Below are 20,463 nucleotides of genomic sequence, written 5' to 3' on the forward strand. Positions count from 1 at the left end.
GGATCTATTGGGCGCTATGCGCTATTTCACACTACTCTCCTACTGACTGCAATGAAGGTAGCAATTACCTTTGCGTTAGGCTAACTGACTCACAGAAACAGTTAAGTGTATGTGAGGTTCATATTAGCTCAGAGGGTTTTAGTTAGAGACTAGATAAGGTGAAGAGGACAGCGTGTTTTTTTCAATCCATCAGTGAACTTCACTTTGAAACGTCTCCATCCAAAACAGGAGATTTTTAGCAAAGGATTAAGGAAGCAGCAGTTCATTTGCCTAAACTAGATGCTGTTTTTTTTCCATTGTATGAGTTATTTAAAAAATATATATATATATTTGATACCGTTTGTTGTCTTTTTAAGTTTTACTATGACCTTGTGTTAATAAACAGAGTTTAGGGCAAATACATGGACTGTATTGACATAAATCCAGTGAGGTTTAGGTTGTGTCTAAATGTCCTCACTACTCACTACATCGTGTACTATATAGTGCGTCCACTGTTTGGTAGAGCTGTCTGAATCTATGCTATGTCTCAGATCCCTCCCTACTCCCTAACTACTAAAAAAACCTTTTTGGTGCCCTGGATATTATAAGCAATTCGAACACCATGCTCACTACTTTTTGTTTTTAAACGGCAAATGGGACGTCATCGATTTCATGAAGTCAAAACTTAATACATACAAGCTTTTTACAACGATTGGTTTAAAAAAAAGTTCAATAAAATAGTTTTTTTTTTTTTTTTTTACAAAAATCGTTGAAACCAAATGCATTGTGGTCTTTATTTACTAATTCTAGTGAGCATCGATGTACACTGGTTTTTCGCAGAGACTTATGGAAAATTTCTAGGGGACTTGATTTTGTAATTGTAGATCCATACAGCTCTACAAAATGGTGAAAGCACTATACAGTGCACTTTTTTAGTAAGTAGTAAAAGAATTCAGACACAACATATGATTCCAAAATCTAGCACCCACAGACATTTGCCACAAGTTTTTGTGAAAAGTCAGAGTGCATTGATGCTCATTAGATTGGCAAATACAGTCCAAAATGCATTGCTTTTAAACAATTTCATTTGGGAAAAAAAAAGTACTTTAATTACATTTTTAAAAGGCATCCAAGTTTTAATGATCAGAATACAGTGGATTCATAGTGTCTTTGTAAAATGTTGATATTTGTTTAAACTTTAAATGTTTATATTTTATATTTGAGAAATCAGTGATGTCATAATTACCATTTAAATGTCTTTTTTAAAGTAGTGAGCGTGGAGTCAGAATCAAATCCAGGGCACTTTAGTCCTGGACTGTATAGATTTTTTAGTAGTTAAGGAGTAGTGAAGAATTTTGGACACAAGCTTAAGTCTTTTTGGCTCTAGCAACTGTTCTTTTATGCTAGATCAAAACATCTAAAGATCTAAGATCTAAAGATGTTCCTTAGTTTGAAGGTGAACCATAAGATTAGTCTTTTCTTTTCATTCTAATCCATCAAATGCAAAGTTGTTTCCTAGAAAAAGCATGTCTACCTCATGTTAACAAATCAAAAGCCAGATTTCCCATGGCTGTGGTGCCATATGGTGCATGATGGGAACTGTGAACACACTTACTTAACAGAGGAAACGGTCCCGGTGGTGATGGAGTCAGTCTTGGAAAAACTGGATTTTAGGTAGTCAGCAGCACTGAAGTTTAGAGATCCCGACTGGTCCATGGTGAGTCCGGGGGCGATGCTGGCCCCCACTGCACCTACTGCAGGGATACCAGGAGCTCCGGGATTCCCTGGTGCTGATGCAAGGACGTTGGGCATCAGCGACGCTTCAGGGTTTCCGGGCATCAGCTTTTGAATCGGCCTGATGTCGTACTTTGAAGGGCGGCCCACTTTGCCAGTCTTAAAGGCAATGGCACCGCCCATGTCAGGGTTGCCCTCACCTGGCTTGAAGAGGTGCAGAAACTTGACATTCTCTAGGTCGTACTTCGAGGGTCGCTTGTATGCATTACCATTCTGCTGCTGTAAACTCTCGCCCATCTTTAACTTCTGAATAAAAAAGTCATACTTGGAGGCTCGGGGGGCCATGTTCTGCATGTGAGAAGGATTAGTGGGCCTAGAATTACTCAGCTGAGGTGCCACTTGCTGCTTGTGGTCCATGCTGGATGGGTAGATCTGCCCCTCAGTCCCTGGAGGGCACCCAGAGGTCTGAAACATGGCAGCACTTTTTTCTTGAGACAGTTTTGTGTTGAGGTCATCCGGTTTTGGTGGGGAAGCATGCATCGGCCACGGTAGGGTCTCCCCTGCTTTTAGCTTGCGAATGTACTCTTCGTACTTAGAGAAGCGAGCCCGCCGTGTGGCCTCATCACTGCTCAGGGATGAGGGGTCTGAGGTAGCAGCTTTGAGCTTCTCAAAGCTGATCTTCTTGGTCAGCTCATCCCTTACCTGCTGGTCATCATAACCAAACATGCCAAGAAACTCATTCATGGTGGTGGCTGCATAGTCTCTCAGGACAGACGCTTCTCCTGCACAAAAGAAAAAGAAAACAAACTCGTGAACAAAACTGCTGTTTAAATGTCAGCAGCTGTTAAAGTTTAAACAAATAAGCTACAGTTTTGAATTTAAGTTCGTATTCAGTTACAATGGGCAATTATAAAAAGTACTTTCATCAAAGTGCCCATATTTAAAAAAAAAACTTGCACATAGTTTAGAACGAGAGTTATAACAAAAGCTATAGCAAAGCAAACAACAGGAAAAGTGGTTCTGCATTGCAAGCAATGAAACTGGTAAATGTTTGTGTATTTATGTGCCTACAGGCATTCAGGCTGAGGCTTTTCCTGTTTTGGTTGCACTGTATAAGTCCTGCTGAATGTGCAGGTGACTAAAAAGATTCATTCTGACTTGTTTTTCTTTTGTGCTAAATCTTTAACCGTCTTAAAAATTAATTAGAAAACGTATTTAAAAATTCATTTGAAAAAGGTCTAATGCAATCTTATTTTAAAAAAACATTTCTAAGCAAATCATAGAAAAGATGGTTTAGTTAATGCTGTATGAATAAAATATGAGCACTTCTCGCAGGTCATTTTTAGAAATTCTCATTGTTAGTTAATTTAAAAATGTAAGGATGTTTAAATAATTCCATACCTAACACTTAACTAAAAACATGCATGCATTTTTTACATGCATGTTATTTTTTTGACATTTATTAAATTATATTTAACTTAACTTATTCTATATTTTATTTTAATTTAACAATAACCTATTAAACTAGGCAACTTCTTAAAGAATCCAGGTGTGTCAGAATGTATAGGAAGGTGCAAAGAATTGGTTCAGTTTGTGTAAAGAAAAATAAAAAATAAATGAAATGAAAAGAAATTTAAAAGAATGCTTGGATAAGAAGTAGAAAATATATTTTTGTTTCGTTCTCGGACTTTCCATATTCAGCTGGACTTCACAACACAGATAAGCTGGTAATTCATAATATGATCATTAAAGATGGGTCATGTAAAAACCTTTAGTCTCAGGCTTGGCAGTGTCAAAGGGACAAGGTCCAAACACATTTTTATCGCTGGTTTCCTCACTTAAGTACATGTGAGCTGCTCGGCGGCAATACCAGCTACTATTGGAGGTAATTAATACACAAATATTTCTGCTCTTGTCTCATATTTCTCAGTTATTGCTAAATCAGTCACTGGGTCCTGCTCTTCACATCTTCTACGCAGCATGTAAAATAATCCCCCAAATTTCCATTCACCAAGTAGGGGCTGTTCCTCTGCTCTAGAACAGTATGAAAGAGTATCTGGTGGATCGAAGTGGCATGAAAAATGTAAGAGAAATAGATCAGGTGTTTGAGAGGAAAAAGCAACATGTTTGCCACAGATCGGTTTGTCAAATCCGCTGTTTTCACATGTACTGAAACCACAGTTGACTGTGTGCATGTATTTGTTTACTGCACAGCACAATGCCTCATCCTACATTTAAGTTGATGCCTCCCTTAGCTGCTTCTGGTAGATCAAATGAAAAACAAACTAGAAAGCCCATTTAAAAATGGGAAAGTATTTTATTTTAAATCTTATGCCTTACCAGATTTAACGGCCTCTATTTTTGTAAAAGCATCTCGTGTCACAGTATATCATTCTGGGTCACCGTGGTGGGTTTCATACAAGACATGCTGAGACACAAATTCCAAGTAAAAAGTTCAGTGAAAAAGAAAAAAAATGCATTAAAAAGTAAAATAATTCCCTTTGTTTAATCACATCTATAAAGTAAATTCTACCTGTTCTTACTTAGTGCATGGTTGATGTATGAAAACATTTATAATTTCAGAGTCAAAGTCAATTGCAAATCGAGTAGTCAAGTAGTGTGTGCCGTGTGCGTGCAGCATCCCTTTTTTCCTATTTGTTGGTGGTATTATCATCATATTATTATCAGAAATTAGCTGGGGCATGCGATGTACTGGAAATGAAAGACAAATGATTGGACTTGAAGGGATTATGGCTGGGACCGACAAGAGATAACCTTTCTAAAACACCATGTAAATGAGTTTTCTGCTCAGCCGCTATCTGTCTGCTTCTTAATGATGTCATGTGACACCAGGTGGGAAAGCCGTGCATTTGGCCTCCCCACCTCTTGTTGCCACCCACTGTCTTAGATTAAATGAATGAAGAAATAAATAAATATTCCTCTCTTTCTTTCTTTTGTTTTTTTCCCCTTAACCTTCACCCGTTTCTCTTCTGTTAGCTAACACGTCTGACATTTCTATCTGCACTCTCTCTGGTGACACTGGAAAAAATCTACAAGCAAGTGGCTCCTAATCTTGACACTTCAGTCAAGCAAAATTCAACACGCGACGCAGACCTGCCCTGTCTATATTTGAGGCAATTAGGCCACATTTTCCCTCCAAGATATGATAACAGATGGGTATTATATCTCCATTTGCTGACCAAACATGGCCATCGTGGCTACACTGCTCACTGGAATGAGAGGCAGAGGTGTTGCTGATGATAAAGATGCAAGCTGGAGCCTATATATGGAGTCCGAATGCCTTCTAAAGCGTGTCAGCCCAGAAGCACAAATATTCAGCGTGGAGCACATCATTTCGTATTTAATAAGCTGCAGCAGCTTCATCGATACATTTGTTGAGTAAAGCGGCTGTTTTATAAAGTCCAATCATTTGAACGAAGGCTTAAAACAATGTTCATATCAGTGAATTAGTTTGAGTGTGTTTCGTTTAAATGGACAGTGCTGAGGTAATAAAGAGTTGCTATGAATAAATGACTTTATTTGCATTTGTTTAATGTAATTTGTCACAAAAAAAGGAGGCAGGCAGGGGGGCATCAAACTTCCTCATTGTTTGCTTAGTTAATTAACAGGCAGTAAATAGAGGGAGTTTTGAAATAGCTTGAAATGAACAATAACCTTTTAGTGTGAACCCGGAATTGCAAATGGAAGTCATGGTCAAGCCTGTTTGATCCGTCGTTCCAAGCATCTTCTGTCTTTGCTTACACACTTTTTATTCATTGCTTTTTTCCATTGACTGGCTTATGAGGGCTCTAATGTGACATCTAAATTATCTTGGAAAAGTATTCTGGGGTTTTGCACTGATAGAAAATCTGCACGATGCCTCAATGTGAGGAGTTAAATGTTTTGAAGGTCGCAGTTTCTCTCATTGATCTTGCAATGTTTGTTAATTACATTGTCACTGATGTTGTGAGAGATAATTAAGCCACTATGTTTATATGCATAATTATGTGCACTCCACATCAGCCTTTGAAAGACAGCAGTGAGAAAGAAAAAAAAAGAGAAAGAGGGAAGGGGGAAAAAGTGTTTTAACTGCGAGCTGAGAAAAAAACATTGCAATATCGATGCCCTAGTTACAATCAACAAAGAGCAACAAACAAAAAAAAAGAGGGGGGGGGGACAGGAGCTCTGAAGAAAAGATATGCAGCTGGTTCAGAGTGTGTTCTCCCTTCAGTCTTCAAATGCGGCCTTTGTTGGGAGATTTAAAGCGGTGAGTGAGCCAACACAAGAGAAGGGGCATGTCTGATACAACCTCCTTCCACGTATTTACAGAACGCTTGTTTTTCATGGCCTTAAAATAAACAAAATGACAAAATTACACCTTCAGAGCACTGTCATTCCCCACTGAGATCAGACTCTAACCTTTTTCTAAGAAAAAGCCACCTCACATTCTATGTGTGGCGAGAGGAACATCATCACAGGCGTGTAGAGTTAACCCCCTCCTCAAAAAAAACAAAACAGAAAAGCATAAAAGAAAGCATGATTACGTGACTGAAAGAAGAAAGCGCAAAAAACTGTTAAACTAAAATGAGCAAACACTTAGCAAAACTCGTTTTTGTACCAGAACAACCGGTTTCACCTGAAAAATTCTTTGATTTCCCAGATTTAAACACAAACTGTCCCTATTTATGACATAAGTTTGTTCCTTGTTGTTTGCTTTTATTCACTCTTTCTACTTCATCTGAGTAAAGTTTTAAGGGTCTAAAATGTAACAACCTTAAACAGCATGATCTTAAAGAAAGTGCTGTTTATTTTGTGCAGTTAACACATGCCCTCTGCCAGTTTTATCTATCTGATAATCTCTCACAGACACGGAGAACATCTTGCCATAAATAAACAAAGGTTTTTTGTGAGTCACTTATGTCAATGCCAGGATGTTAAACTGTAGTTTTTCTGTTAGAGAACAACTTCCCCCCCTTTTTTTTAAACTTATTTTGGCAAAAGAATTTGTATCTTTTGGACTTGAAAGCGGCAGAAAAAATAAAAGAGTGGAAGACTTCTCTATGTAATAGAGGAGCTTGAAGCAAAGTTTAGTGAGCTTAGAGAAAAATCAAAGAGTCAGTGTGTAATCCTGGATGTAATATGAAGCTTAGCCTGGCCCCAGCATGTGCTCTTGGCCCTCAGCTGCTGCGAGAATGCATAAATGTCGAATGCTGCGAGCCTTTTCCATTTATGAATTTATTCTGTACAGCTAACCACCTTCAAATTCCTGTTTTCCCCTCCTGGCCTGCAAGTTGAATCTCTATTTAGAGTAATAAAGTCACTGGCTATTCATAATGTAACTCTAGAGCATCTCTTTCAAAAAACGGGGCACACTTAAGCTGATGTTGATGTAGTCGTGTCACCATCCTGCTTTCTAAGCCTTTGTCCCCTTTGAGTGGAATTCTCTAAAGGGCAGAGGTTGTGCTGCTTCACAGAGGACAGACAGACACAGGTTTGAAGAGGAGGAGAAAAAGTACCTGGAGAGGAGAAAGTTGCTTGGCGACTCTGGGTTTCAGTTGATGGCGTGTAGTTGTCATCTTTTGCAGGCCTGTCTTCAGCTTCTTTGTCGTTGTGATAAGTGCCATCCTGAGAGCCCACAGGAACCTCAGGCTCCTCAGAATTGTCCTCCTCATCACTGCAGCCTTTAGGCTGCACCATGTACACCCCCTCGGGAGGGCCATCTTCGTCAGTGCTGGCTTTGAGTTCATGCTCCTGCTCGTCGTCAGGAGCCGGTGGTTCATCACCGTACTCTCCATTGACCCACTTTTCAATGGCCTCGCGTCTCTTCTGATCCTCTTCCAGGCTCTGACTTAGGCTCAGGCTCTCTGGGAAGTTGGTCTCATTGTCATCGTAGTGGGAGCTGCCGCGCTCACTGTTTTCTGCCACACTCTGGTCTCCCTCTGCGTTCAGGGAGCTGCTTTCGAACACCACTTGGCGGCTCAGCTTGGCACAGATAGCATTGAGTTTTAGGCCACCTTTCCTTTTGGCAGCCATCTTGGATTTTCCTGAGGTCGTTTCAGTGCAAAAAGTCCTTTCAGCTGATGAAGAAAGACAAAAAGAAAAAAATAATTACAATTAACTTCTCTCTAAATAACCATTTTTGTCTCTTTACACCTTAACAGGAGTGCTCTCGGAATCCGAGTTTAACCAGCTTGTCCAACCCTTTGACTTCAACTGATTTTCAACATCACAATGGAAAAAAACTAACTGCCAAAGACAGCAGTGGTCACAGCTATTAATACCACCTGAAAGCACTTAACAGCAACAGCAGGAGACTGGAAAGACACACAGACATACTGTACACTGGATGACTTTTAAGTCACAGTTTTTGGTCAGCCTTAAAATACGGAGGTGGAAAATTGAAGAGCAAAAAAGCACATGTAGCAGAAACCACAAGCAGATATGTATCAGACCCCCTAGAAGAAGCAAGAACAGGGCTACATAATCCCTCACATGAAAGCCTTACACAGACAATGTGAAATGTTATCTCCCCTCTCACCTCAAGAGGCTGTGGTCCGGACACAGAGTGGGAGGGCTGCACAGTACTTAAGCCGTCAAAATCTGGAGCAAAAAGGCTGAGCTCTTGGGGGCATTTTGTTTTTCATATGGGCAATTCGGAAAGATAAAAATTAAAAGCTGCTTGAAGGGGTTACTTATATATATATCTTTTTATTTTGTTTTTATTTTTTCACACCATGGCATGGCAGCAGGGAAAAGCATTTTCCCCAGCTGGAAGCTCTTTGAACAATAGCACATGATAGTGTGCTTTGGGGTAGGAATGGGTGGCATTATTTCACCCCAAGAGGGGCTATCTTTATAACATGTCCTCTGATGAGGCAGGAACAGCTGCTTGTGGCATTCCATATCCAGAGCTGCCTTTTTAGGGCAGAAACTGCACTCTGTTACCTTTCAATTTATTTCCAGAGCCATCAAAGTTCACCTTCTGAAGGAATTTTGCCTGCTGTTAATGTATAACTTCTCAGAAAGCGAGAAGTAGGCATCATTGAGCAATACACTTTTATTACAATCCTAAAAAAAGCAGTAGAATAACTGGGGTTAAAAACAAACATTTTCTTTTTTTTTTCTGCAGCTTTGACTCTGTGACAAGAGTCACATTTGCCTTGATCCCAAGTGTGTTCCATGTTGTACCCCCAACAAGATCATGTTACAATAAATCACAATACTGTTCCAGCTTAGAAAAACGTGTGAAATCAGAGGTAACAAAGTTCTATCTTGAAGAGTCTTTTCGCTCTCTATATCAATGAGTACGAGGCTCTTCATTTCCCAGCAGCCATAAAGCCAAGCACAATCATGTGTGAGCCATTGCCGGCATTATGTAAATCACATGGAAGCAACATAAAATCCTGTTTTCATTTTCTTTTGCAAAGCTGTGGAATCATTAGAGGATATGCAATTTGCAGGAGTTTACAGATCACCCCGTCGCCAGACAATGAACCCCGTCTTACCCACACATGCTTTCTCGGTTACTGTATTTACACTGTGGCCTTCCGCTCTGAAACAATGACTTCAGGAATTATGCCGTTTTAGGAGGCCGTATATCACAGCCACATTATTTTACATTTTGGTTTTAGACAATTGAAGGCGGGGTGAAAGGGTCAGCATTTGGAAGATAGCAATTAAGAAAATAAGTTCAGCTGAAGACACAAATTTAAAGTTGTTTTTTTGTTTTTTTATCTCAGAAACACTGTCTAAAAAAAGATCAGGATCATTTGAGTGATCCCCATTTTTCATTCACCCCGCTCATTATTTCATGCTTTAACTACCTGTTTCCTTTGTGCTGTAACTTCAAGCTCGTTGTAGGAAATGACCCCTGCACTGTTTTTTTTCCGTCCCTGCCCTATTTATCTATACATTTTCCGTTAGCAGCTGTGAGCATGAATGGACCTGGTATATAACAGTCCCTAACAATATATATTCAAAATAGACAGAAAAGAATGTTTAAATATCCTTCTTGAGAAAGAATATGCTGTGGTTCAAATGGTCTGACTTATCATTTACGCTCTGAGTTTCTGTTCACGGCAGCTTTTTGCATTTGCTTACAATAAGGATCGCTATGGTAACAGTAAGTTGTTTACCTCAAGTCATTTGTGTGCATGATAGCGTACAATGAGATAAAATCTGTAGGGACCTACATGAAAGAACAACTTTCCCCCTCGGGACCAACACTCCCACCTCTCTGAGAGTCCAGCGAGTGTTCTGCCTTATTAATGAATATCAAAAAGAAAAACAACGCTGTCACACGCATTGGACACTATTTACTCTTTGTTTTAGCCCGGTGTGCTAATTGTCAAAAAAGAGACACCTCTGTAAGCACTGGGAGTTGGAAAAAAATCTGAGGGTTTCAGTTTGAACACAAAGCTGAAAGTAATTTTTTCTGACTGCTTATGTTAACAGTGACATTACTTTTACGGGAAACAGTGCAGGAGCACAAAGAGACACATAGTGTCTGTATAAGGCTAAAACATGAGGAAAAAGTCATTAAACTGTTTTGAAATTCATCACAACTGGGTCAGGTTCTTTTTCATCTTCAGTGAAAAATAAGAGCATCAGAGCAAAAAGGCTTTTTGAGGCCCTGTTTCTCCTCAGAGCTGCATGAGTCAGCTTGTGTCATCCAGCCGTCCACACTGACAACAATTCCACAGCTCTGAGCACCACAGGTCTTTTTTTTGGATTTTGATGCACACTGTCTGTTTGTGTGCCAGAATGATATCATGCCCAATCAAGGGGTGTTTCAAATCCTAATAACGCTGTTGGGAGTGCATTATTTGTGTGAACGTGCGCAGACTGCAATCAAGCCTGCTTTGGGTAAAAGATGTGCACGTTAGCAATGACTGCGAAGGACAGGGTTAAGACTTCTCCCACGTACATCATTGCAGGTGCCTTACATGCAGATAAGTCCATTTGTGCGAAATGTACATCATGCAGAAGGCCAAATAACTCATTTCAGGAAGCAGCAATGGCCCATAAAAACACATATTCCCTGCAGTGCTTCAGTTTGTAAAGGAGCACAGGAGGGGTCGTACGTAAGAGAGGTAGATATTACCTGTTTAAGCTGAAGCTTATCTATTCAACTAATCAAACACAGAAACAGGGTCTGTTGTAGATTCCTGCTGAGTTCCTACATGACTGACACAGGGACAAACCCCCCCTGCAATATCTCAAGTTAATTAAGACAAACAAGGTCTGTGAGATGTCTGTTCAGCTCAGGATTATTTTACAATATTCAACCCAGAGTTACTGTATTGAAACTCCTTGAAATTTCAAATAAAGAGTCTGGATATAACTGTATTAACCTCAGGAAGAGATATTGAAAAGGCTCCCGGTGTGGGCCCGTTTTGCTTCCAACTCTTGAGTGGATTGAGGAAAAAGTGTGCGCATGCATGTTGTAAGAAAATTCCAAATCCACGTGGATTTTTTCTTATTTTATACTTTGCAAAAGTAAAATGTTTCGCTTTTTCTCTCCTTCTGTGTCATGGCAGAGGAAATGTGACAGCCACAAGGAAGTCAAGCGGAAAGCCACTGATGGACATCTTTGCCACAGCACCCAGCATCTGGTCCATCTCTCATTTTTATTACAAAAGAATAACAATAAGCAGGTCGCCGACCTCAACACGAGATTTTGCCACAGTCTTCTAACAGTTGGTGCAGCGGTTGCTGAGAAATTTCCATTTTTCTGCATGCATATTTAATTGAGTTTTGTCCCAGTGGTGCGGAAATGATTTGTTTTTTGCTCTCTGTTCACTTGACTCCTCTTCGGAGTCGCTAACCCTGATTAAGACGTTCCCGTTAATTTCCCAGCGCACACCTTTTTTGTGCATTAATGGTTCTGATCGTCTAATTAAAACTTCTCTGCTCGGCTGCTGATCACCGCTCGTTGTGCCTCTGACCTGAAGTTTTAATTGCCACATCAGAAGCGATAATAATAATTTAGAATTTTAGCTTCTGATGATTAAAAACAATGCCATTGCCAACTAGTTGATAGATGGGGGTATGGGGTGGCACAAAAAAAGCGTGCTGTTAAGGAGCATTAAAGTGTGCAGAGACTACAGCAGGTGATCTTAGGCAAAAAAATATGGGGAGAATATGAGTCTACTGGCACTTTTTGTCCCTCAGAGTCTTCTTGAATAAACAGATTTTGCTGGGACTCGGAATTAGCCTTCCTCACCTTAAATCTAAATCCGCCTCTCCCTGATCCACTTTGGAGCTCTACTCACTTGGCAGGTTTTCCAGGTAGAGGAAGGGAAACAAAAGGGATTAAAAGAAAAGGACAATAAAGGCACGTAAAAGAGGACAGCTGTCCGAAGCCTTCTGCTTATTTTCATAAAAAGATAGCAGAGCAGGCAAAGTACAAAAGCCACATTGTTTGTACGGTGAGTCAATGTGAAAAAAAAGGAACCAAAACCAACTTATGACTGTCATAAAACTCAGTTCTGATGAGATGAAATGATACGTTGATCTGTGTCAAAAGAGTAGTCAAAAGTGGGTTGGTGGAGATCTTCTCTGAAACAGGACTCTCACACTGTACTTCACAGATGATAGAAACTACAGCAATGATAGGAAATGATTCAGGCATGTAGAGAGAAAGAGAGCATGCACCCAGGAAACTGCCACCAGCGTCAATCTGTCACCCTTTGTTCTGTTTTTAACCACTGGATTTCTATTGGATTTTTGAGGTTTCAGCACCAGATCAATGCTGTGGACTTACTGTACATGTGCGCAAACAGGCCAATACATACAGCATGCAGACATTTAGAAAGAGAAGCAACATTGACTGCTGTAACCTCACCTTGTTTTGTTCTTACATGAAACCTGTTATATTATGAATCAGATCTACCTATCAGGTAATCTTGGCTTTCTTTTTTTAATCAGTAAAGTTTATTTTTAATTCATGCAGTGAGCCTGCATACTGTTCTCTTTCTGCTGCTGCTGACCTTGGAGAACCCGCTTGGACTTTTTTTTACTTCTGTTCAGGCTGTTATCAAACACGAGCCCTCACCCAAGCACCACGCTCCTGTCACACTGCTCCGCAACGGGGAAAAAAGAAGCAAACAAGACACTACAGGACAAAGGCAGACACAAACGGCCCTTGTAACACGCTCACCCACCGTACAAAACAATAGCTGAAGAAAACAATGTATATTTCAGCCACAGATGGAGGAGGAAAGACACTGAACTTGAGGGCAATCAGGCAGGAAAGTTGAGATCTAAGGACAAATACGCCCCTCGGCTTCATTACAAACAGGGTAATTATGGTGTTTTCCAGAGCAGAGGACAAGCAATCAAAAATGGTCTGAGGGAGGAAAATTTTTTTTGATGTGTATGACGAGAAGCGTTCTGACAGCAGCGTACCAAAACAGTCAACTTTTATTCAGTTTGCTGCTTAGGGTAATAGATAGGACACATGGCCAACTAGTTAAAATTGTACATCAAATCTGTACTTGCAGCTGGCACCGCATGATGGCTTCATCTGTAAGTGTGCAACAGAAGGAAGGAACTTTGCTTTAAAAAAAAAAAAAAACTGCACATAGTCCCATGTCTCTGCAGGCTGAAACAAGGGAAATTTATTCTTGCAGCTTTGTTTGGAGACTCACGCTCAGTTTCATGACACCAGGAGTGCAATTTGATAAGCCAACCGGCATGGTAAATGAGCAGACGACCCCTGTGTCTCTCCCCCCACGGTTGATGTGCTTGTGCAGGATCATGGCAGTGTATAGTACAGTGGCAAAGGGGCTCTGTGGTGCACCTCTCAAGGGCCCTTGAGCTAATATCTGTACAGATTAACTGCTTCAGTTGTATTTTGGTCACGGGGATCTCTTTTTGCCTTAGTGGCTTGTTGGGAGGCAGAGGGGGAGATTTGTGTGTGTGTGTGTGTATGTGTGTAGTGCTCATCCAGTGTCAGTTGGACACTTTACAGTAGTGAGGAACACAGCTAGCTCGTCTATGAGGCCAGACAGACTGATGAGAATCACTCCAGCTTATTATCTTTGAGGCCAAATTGAATTTACCTGAATCCAGAAGTTAAACTTCTGAGTCCCCCCCCTCCACCATCACAATCGCCCCTTTACTAGGATCGGGCCGTCTATCTCGCCACAGGATGCACACACACACTCACGGTACCAGCCCTCCAGGGTAAACTCAGCACATGCTGCTCCATTAGTTATCAATTAAGTCTGGAAATCTTCACCTGCTTTACACACAAGCGAAGCTGGCACACGTACGGAGCACGTCTCCACAGGAAGTTGTGCCTTATTTGAGTTTGGGTGAAACAGCGTGTTCGTCCATGTGGCTGGTACTTCTGTCCATGAGGTTAACCTTGATATGAGGCCCTGTCAGGCCAGATAATGTCAATCAATGACAAGCCCTCACAGATAACCCCTAATGTGAAGCCTAAAAAGCAAAGCTGTTTAGATCTTTAGACATGCCCCCTTTCACCAGCATATGAATTGCATTACAAGGAAATGAGCTGTGGCATTTCTTTAATAAGACTCCTAAGACATTTTGACAGCATATAGGGCCTTCTGCTGTTAAAAAAATTAAGTAACGCTCCTGCTGACAAAGCCTTCTCACACAAAGCGGACTTCTGATGTGCAGAACCAAGTCTCTCTTAAGTGGTGGGAAGGAAAAGACAAGCAGGGAGGGGGGAAAAGGAAAAAGTAGGGTGGACCTTACCCTTGTTTTTTTTGTCCAACTCCAGGGGGATTTCTTAATTGATTTCCAAGGTTACATTTCAAATTTGTTTCTCAGAGACGAGTGAGAGTGCAAGTCAATGTTTTTCAAGCAATTTCCCTAAATTCAGCTTAGTTTGGCATGTTTGCAGCCCCCCCCCCCCTGCACACACTCCACCTCTTTTTCTCCTTTCTCTTTCCTTGAAAAGAAACAAAGGGGTGACATTAACCCAAAGACATATGCATTTGCAGACAGGAAGTCTGCTCTGACAACATCGATCCCTGGCTACCATTAAAACATTTGCTCTGCCTGACAGACTTTAGTCTTTTTGACTTTACATGAACAAGACTGAGTCAGAGGTACTTGTTAAAATCCCATCTTTGGTTGCTTTTTTACATCTCAAAAGAAAGAAGAAACAAAGGCTTGTTATTATTTTCTGAACTTCTTAACCTCACGCAGCAGAATTTAACGTTGATACGTTTTTTTTAGGGCTGAGAGAGGAAGTGATGAGAGTATGCCGTCTTTGCTCGAGGGATTTTGATTTTTTTTAGGCCCTGTGGCTGCGACCCTTCTGTAAGGACTGCAGTTTGCTTTGTGCTACTTTTCTGACAGGCAGGATGGAAGTGCAGACGCGGTCTGTGATCACTCAAGACATGTTTAAAGCGTCTTCTATGCATCCTTGTGGTTGAGGAAATGTGGGCAGGTGCACATTTAACTGTAAACATGTACTGTATGTTAGGAGGTTGGAGCCAGCATGTGCCATTGTATGGTGTACATGTTTGCAGAGACGGCATGGTGGTGTGCTGCGAGTCCTCCTTCTGCATTCTAGTGGCTGCAGCTCACGTCAGTTTCCCTCACAATGTGACACTTTCACAAACTCACGGTATACTGATTCTGAATCAGTCTGTTGTTGTGTCGGTTGCAGGGGGACAATGTTGAGTGTCAAAGAGAAATTTTGCCCTGAACTGCAGGCAGAACTAAAAGTGGCAGTTTTCACCTAAAACAGGAACATTCATGTTTCTGGAAGTTTGGCAGAGCAAGGAATGTGCCGTGACTGAAGGTGTGATAGCACATCACTCAAAATAAAGGGGGTGGGGGGTGGGAGGGTGTACAACGCATAAAGAAAAGCCGCTTTACAAGAAAAAAAAAAAGAAGAATGCTATCTATTTTAGGTCTCAGTATACAGAAGGAAGTGCGGCTTAGTTGACTCAAACAAATAAATTTGCTTTTGATAAAAAAAAAACACAGCAGCCACTTTTGCATTCTACACCAAACCCACTTTGTTTCCTGCATCTATATTTTTCATGACTTGCCACATTTGTGAGAAGCTTTTTAGCTCCGTGGCACAAACAAGTGAGAGTTTTAAGCGGCACAGGCAGTGTAGACGACCGACAATTTAATTTTATTTTAGAAAGTGTCAGGTTAAAGAAAAGCCTCAGAAGTGAACACAGTGCTTGCCTATTTGCGGTGCAACCAGCTGCCCGTTTTACATTTCTGCAACATTAATATTCTTCTTATTATTATTTTAAAGTGAAAACGGATACTCTGTTGAAGTGCAAATCTGATGAATTACGGGAGCAGATTGCTGCTATTAATTATTAAAACATATTTTATAAATATTCAGGTCTGTCATGCATCTAATAATGAACGCTTTAGAGGAGGTTACTTCCTGTGCGCATCCTAATGTGTCAGAAATATCGCTTTTAATCACACTCATGTCAGTGACTGTGCTGAGTTTGAACCTGCCAAAAAAAAGGGGGAAAAAAATTCAGTCAAATTAAGTAAACTCAGATGCCCAACAACTGTGCTCATCACAGCTCTTTCATTCCTGCTGTTTCGCATGAACCGCGCTCCTCCTCTGCTTGCCCCGTCTGAAGACACAGCAAACACCTCGCAGCTCCCTGCTGCATTCTTACTCTGGTAATTTGAATGAAGAATAATGCATTGGTAGCACTCTACCTTCTGGACACACCTAGTCCCAGTGCTACTGCTGCCATATGCTGTGTTGTTGCATATTCATAACACCTTCTTCTGGGTTGGGTGTCTGTGAGCAATGATGCTTAAATGAATGTCTCACAACTTCAAAAAGGGAAAAGACGAAGAGAAGCACAAAGTTCAGCTCCTTCTGTTTTCCTTTTTCATCTTCCCTTTGGCGCAGGTTTGGGAAGAATGAAAGAGAGGTTGCGGACTGTCAGGACTGCAAAAAACTGTTCTTCCGGGAAGAACAAGAGTTGTAGCGCAACCTTCATACACCCCAGAGGTTTTTAAATCAGCTGCTTACTGTAAGATGTAAACAAAACCAAAGACACTCAGTGTGGAGCGCTCTGAGATTCACACTGTCAGAGCCACAGTGAAACCCCGTCATTATCTGTACACGGGGCCTCCTTCCTGCACTTGCTTGCCTCACTGTCCTCTCCACTGCTTCTTTGTGGAGGTTGTAATTACTAAAGCTAACATTTCTTCCTCTCTGTGCCATCATCTCTTTTCTTTTATACAGTCCTGTCAAAGTCCTTACTAGTTTTTATTTTTCACATACTGGTGACACAGCAAAAGGTTTGCTTGGTTTGCAGAGTTTGGATCGTTCATCTTGTACAGCAACTGAGAAATAGTTGATGTGCCACTGCAGTATCATTTCTACTATATGTTGCAGTTGTAACAAGGCGAGATCAGAGACAAGCTCGCTCTTTCATGGCATTTTTCATTACCAACAATGCTCTTACTCCTTGGCTTTCTTCTTCCACTCCCACTGGAGCTATGGTTTTATCAAAGGTGATGGCTTGCTCGGGCGCATTTTCTCAAACGTCTTCTTCAGACTTCCTTTTCCCAAGCTGCTCTGGGGTAAACGTCACTCAAAAAAAACGGGAAAGATTTGATGGTAAGATCAAAAAGAGAGGACGGACAGTAAGCATAACAGGGAAATCTGGAAGGGGGTGGGGGTGGGGGGGTATGATAGCACTGAGACCCTCCTCCCCTGTCTGACACCAACAAGTTCTGAGGGTAATTCCTCCAAGCAGGGTATGTGTTTTCAGACGCAAAGACAACAAAACGCAGGCTGCCGCCATGAGACATCAAAATGGACGATTTTGACTTCAGAGGCTCTTCAGATGCTTGAGGAATTGCCAGTGTTGGGCCAAAGGGAGCAAAGAGAGAGAACAGAAGGTACCCACAGACTGTTAACAACCAGGACGGGAACCAAGCCAGAAAGGCCGTCTCCTCCCCGAATGCCAGCCGGCTCCAGATCACTAAAAGCTGTAATACCCCACCTGAGCACTTGCATCTGAAACTTAAACGCCTTCAAGATTTATCAGCTGCTGCTGGTTTGTTTTATACTGCGCCGCTGGAAAAAAAAAGATGTAAAACGTACAAATTCCTCATGTTGGTGCCGTAAAGGCAGAGAGGCGACAGACAAAGCTCACACAAGCCCTCTTCTTAGAAGACTGGGGCTTCAACAGGTGCTTTGAAAGAACCAATTTTACGCTCTTTGCCTTACAGAGAGATTTTCATCAGCAAATCAAAGACTTGCTTGGTTCTTTGGAGACCTGAGCTGTGTTGTGACACGCTGAGAGGGATGTCCGCATTTTCCCCTGTGTTGTTCTCACTCATTCTTGGAGCATTAGGCTCACTCTAAATAGCCTAAAGCAGATTAGGCTGGCTCATATTTAAATGCACATTTCTCCCTAAAACCTACTCCTCTAGTGGGATGAGGAGATCAGCGCAGGAGCTTGCGAGGCGGTAGTCAGAGAAGATTCTGTCATGTATAAATCAGCACAGGGGAGGAAAGGAGACCGAGAGGAAGAGTGAGGGGTGAATGGCTGAGGTAAAAGACAAACAAGTGTTGGCTCTGCTATATGAGTTTAGTTAGCAAGAGAGTTAGTGTATGAGTTATGGCCCGCAAAGGGCTGAGGGACGCTGTATTTATGAGGGGACTGAGTGAGTGTTAAATCCCTGGTAAGAAATAAAGTTGTCCCTGAGCGAACAGGGGAAACATTTCACTCAGTCTAAGAGGTGCCTTTAAAAAAATGAAAGCCATTCTTCTTCCAGAGGAAGCGCCGTTCAATATTTCCTTAAAATTGCTTTATTTCTTCAAAATGCAATAAATCAAATCCAAGTGGACGGAATCTTATATTTGAATTGAAGAGGATTCTGCTTTTTGTGCAGAATATCGAGCACGTTCAGGAAGCCAAGGAAAGGGAAAGAATCTGATTCTTCTAAAATTGCATACAGATTTTCTGAGGGATCTCTGGGTAATGATGCTTGCCAAAACACACAGTGCACTTGTTGCAGTGCAAGGGTTCATCCAAGAAAAGTTTTCCACTGTGGTTTAACCACAAAAACAGTGTTATTTTTTATTTTTTTGCCTGCAGAAATATTTGGATTCAGCTCCTCTCAGATTTATCTGTGCCTAAATGTTTATCATTTCTTTCTGATTTCTGTTCTTGCAAATAGTTTTCCATGTTAAGCAGAATTTAAAAGGCAAGACACAGAGGAGGAGCAGGAGGAGGGAGACAGCCAACGGAAAAGGAAAAGCTTAGCATTGTCCATTGTGCACATCCAAGTTTAAGTCAACCCTCTTTCCAAACTCCTGCAGTAGTAATAACAATTATTACTTAAAAAGGAAATATTTTTGCATCAACTTAAAAGGCTATATCTTTTTCTTCCCCTCAAGCCTGTGCGGCCTCACTTACCCTAAGTATCTTCATAAATCACCAGTTACTGTTAACATGTACTCCACAATTCAGTCATCAATCTCCTACATGGTCAGAGTGAAAACAGAGGGGGAAATGTCTGCTTAGTAAAATGTCTCTCTTGTGAATGCAGCTACCAAGACTCACAACTCAAGGATGGAACTGCACACACAAGCACACATGCACACGCATGCACACAGACCAGTAGCATGCATTGCACATCAGTTAAATAATAAACACACGCCCGGCACGCTGCAACCAAAGCAGCCCTATGGGACATGGGAGCGGTTGCCAGATCACCACGGTAACGCAAGCCAAATTCAATTCTGATTTCACCTCTCACTCTGCTGGTTCCATTTGTTCTAAAAACAAATAAACAGCAAGAGAGGAGTTGGAGTCAGCCAACTTCTGCCTCGACAAGAAATCTCAGGCCCAGGCTGAGAGGCAGACACCCACAGGGCCTCATGTAAATCTGTGTTTATGTTCGCAGACAGAGTATTTATTTAACTAAAAGGAGAAAATCTAATTGTACACAAGGAGGATTATTCCTCTCAGAAATGTGTATCCATGAGGGGAAAAAAAAAGACTCTTTACTCTGTTTTCCACAGACGCTGTTTACATCAGTAGAGTGGAAAATCCCTCCAACTACAAACCTTTTCCATCAAAGCATCTATATCTGAACGGGAAGATCAGTCTTAAGTTATACCACACATGACCTCATATCAGATGTGAATATGTGCACTCAACATTGAGCAAAGGAGTTTAGCTGCCTACATCTTTTTTAAAGCTGTGAGATGTGTGCATTCATAAATTTTGGAAAATTGACAATCACTTAAACTACTTTGTATTTTTAATTCAGTAAAAACAACCACTGCTCTATTTAAACCCATATTTTGCTCAAGTTTTAGCTAATTTCTAAATATGCAAAATTAATATTTATTGGCAATATTGCACAAAAAAATGCTAGTACACAAACGCCAAAATAGTTAAAATTTACTAATAATTTTAAAAAAAGTAAAAGTAATCAAAACTATGTAAAATTTTAGAAACAAAACTTTTTTTTCTTTCCACCCCAGATATTTAAGTGCAAAATGCAGTGGTGGGAACCGCGTGTTGGACGGAGGCCTCACGCATCAGATGCAAAACTTTTGAACAAGTGACAGACAGGTGAAGTTAAAACAAACCGGTTGGCAACATTCGGAGAACTATCGCTGCAAATTTGCATTTGTAAATAAAAACTATGAAATAGTTTCCAGAAAACAAACAGTTCACCTGCTGTTTCCTGACTCTCACACCCGCTCACTTTGACACCACCTACCACATCACTACACATGCGTGC

At 41.0% G+C, this 20,463-nt stretch overlaps 1 protein-coding gene across 6 annotated transcripts in view; it reads right to left on the reverse strand.

Moving 5' to 3' along the window:
• casz1 (castor zinc finger 1) overlaps positions 1–20,463 on the reverse strand; it is a 71,651-nt gene that overhangs the window by 24,973 nt on the left and 26,215 nt on the right. For all 6 annotated transcript variants that reach the window (XM_011476952.3, XM_011476954.3, XM_011476958.3 and 3 more), the window contains 2 exons: positions 7,230–7,790; positions 1,595–2,495 (listed from right to left, as the gene is read on the reverse strand). In XM_011476952.3, the coding sequence (XP_011475254.1) occupies positions 1,595–2,495; positions 7,230–7,790 (1,462 nt within the window). The remainder of the gene's footprint in view (positions 1–1,594; positions 2,496–7,229; positions 7,791–20,463) is intronic.

Source organism: Oryzias latipes, chromosome 7 (genome assembly GCF_002234675.1).
Source record: "Oryzias latipes chromosome 7, ASM223467v1".
In the NCBI taxonomy this organism is placed as follows: Eukaryota; Metazoa; Chordata; class Actinopteri; order Beloniformes; family Adrianichthyidae; genus Oryzias; species Oryzias latipes.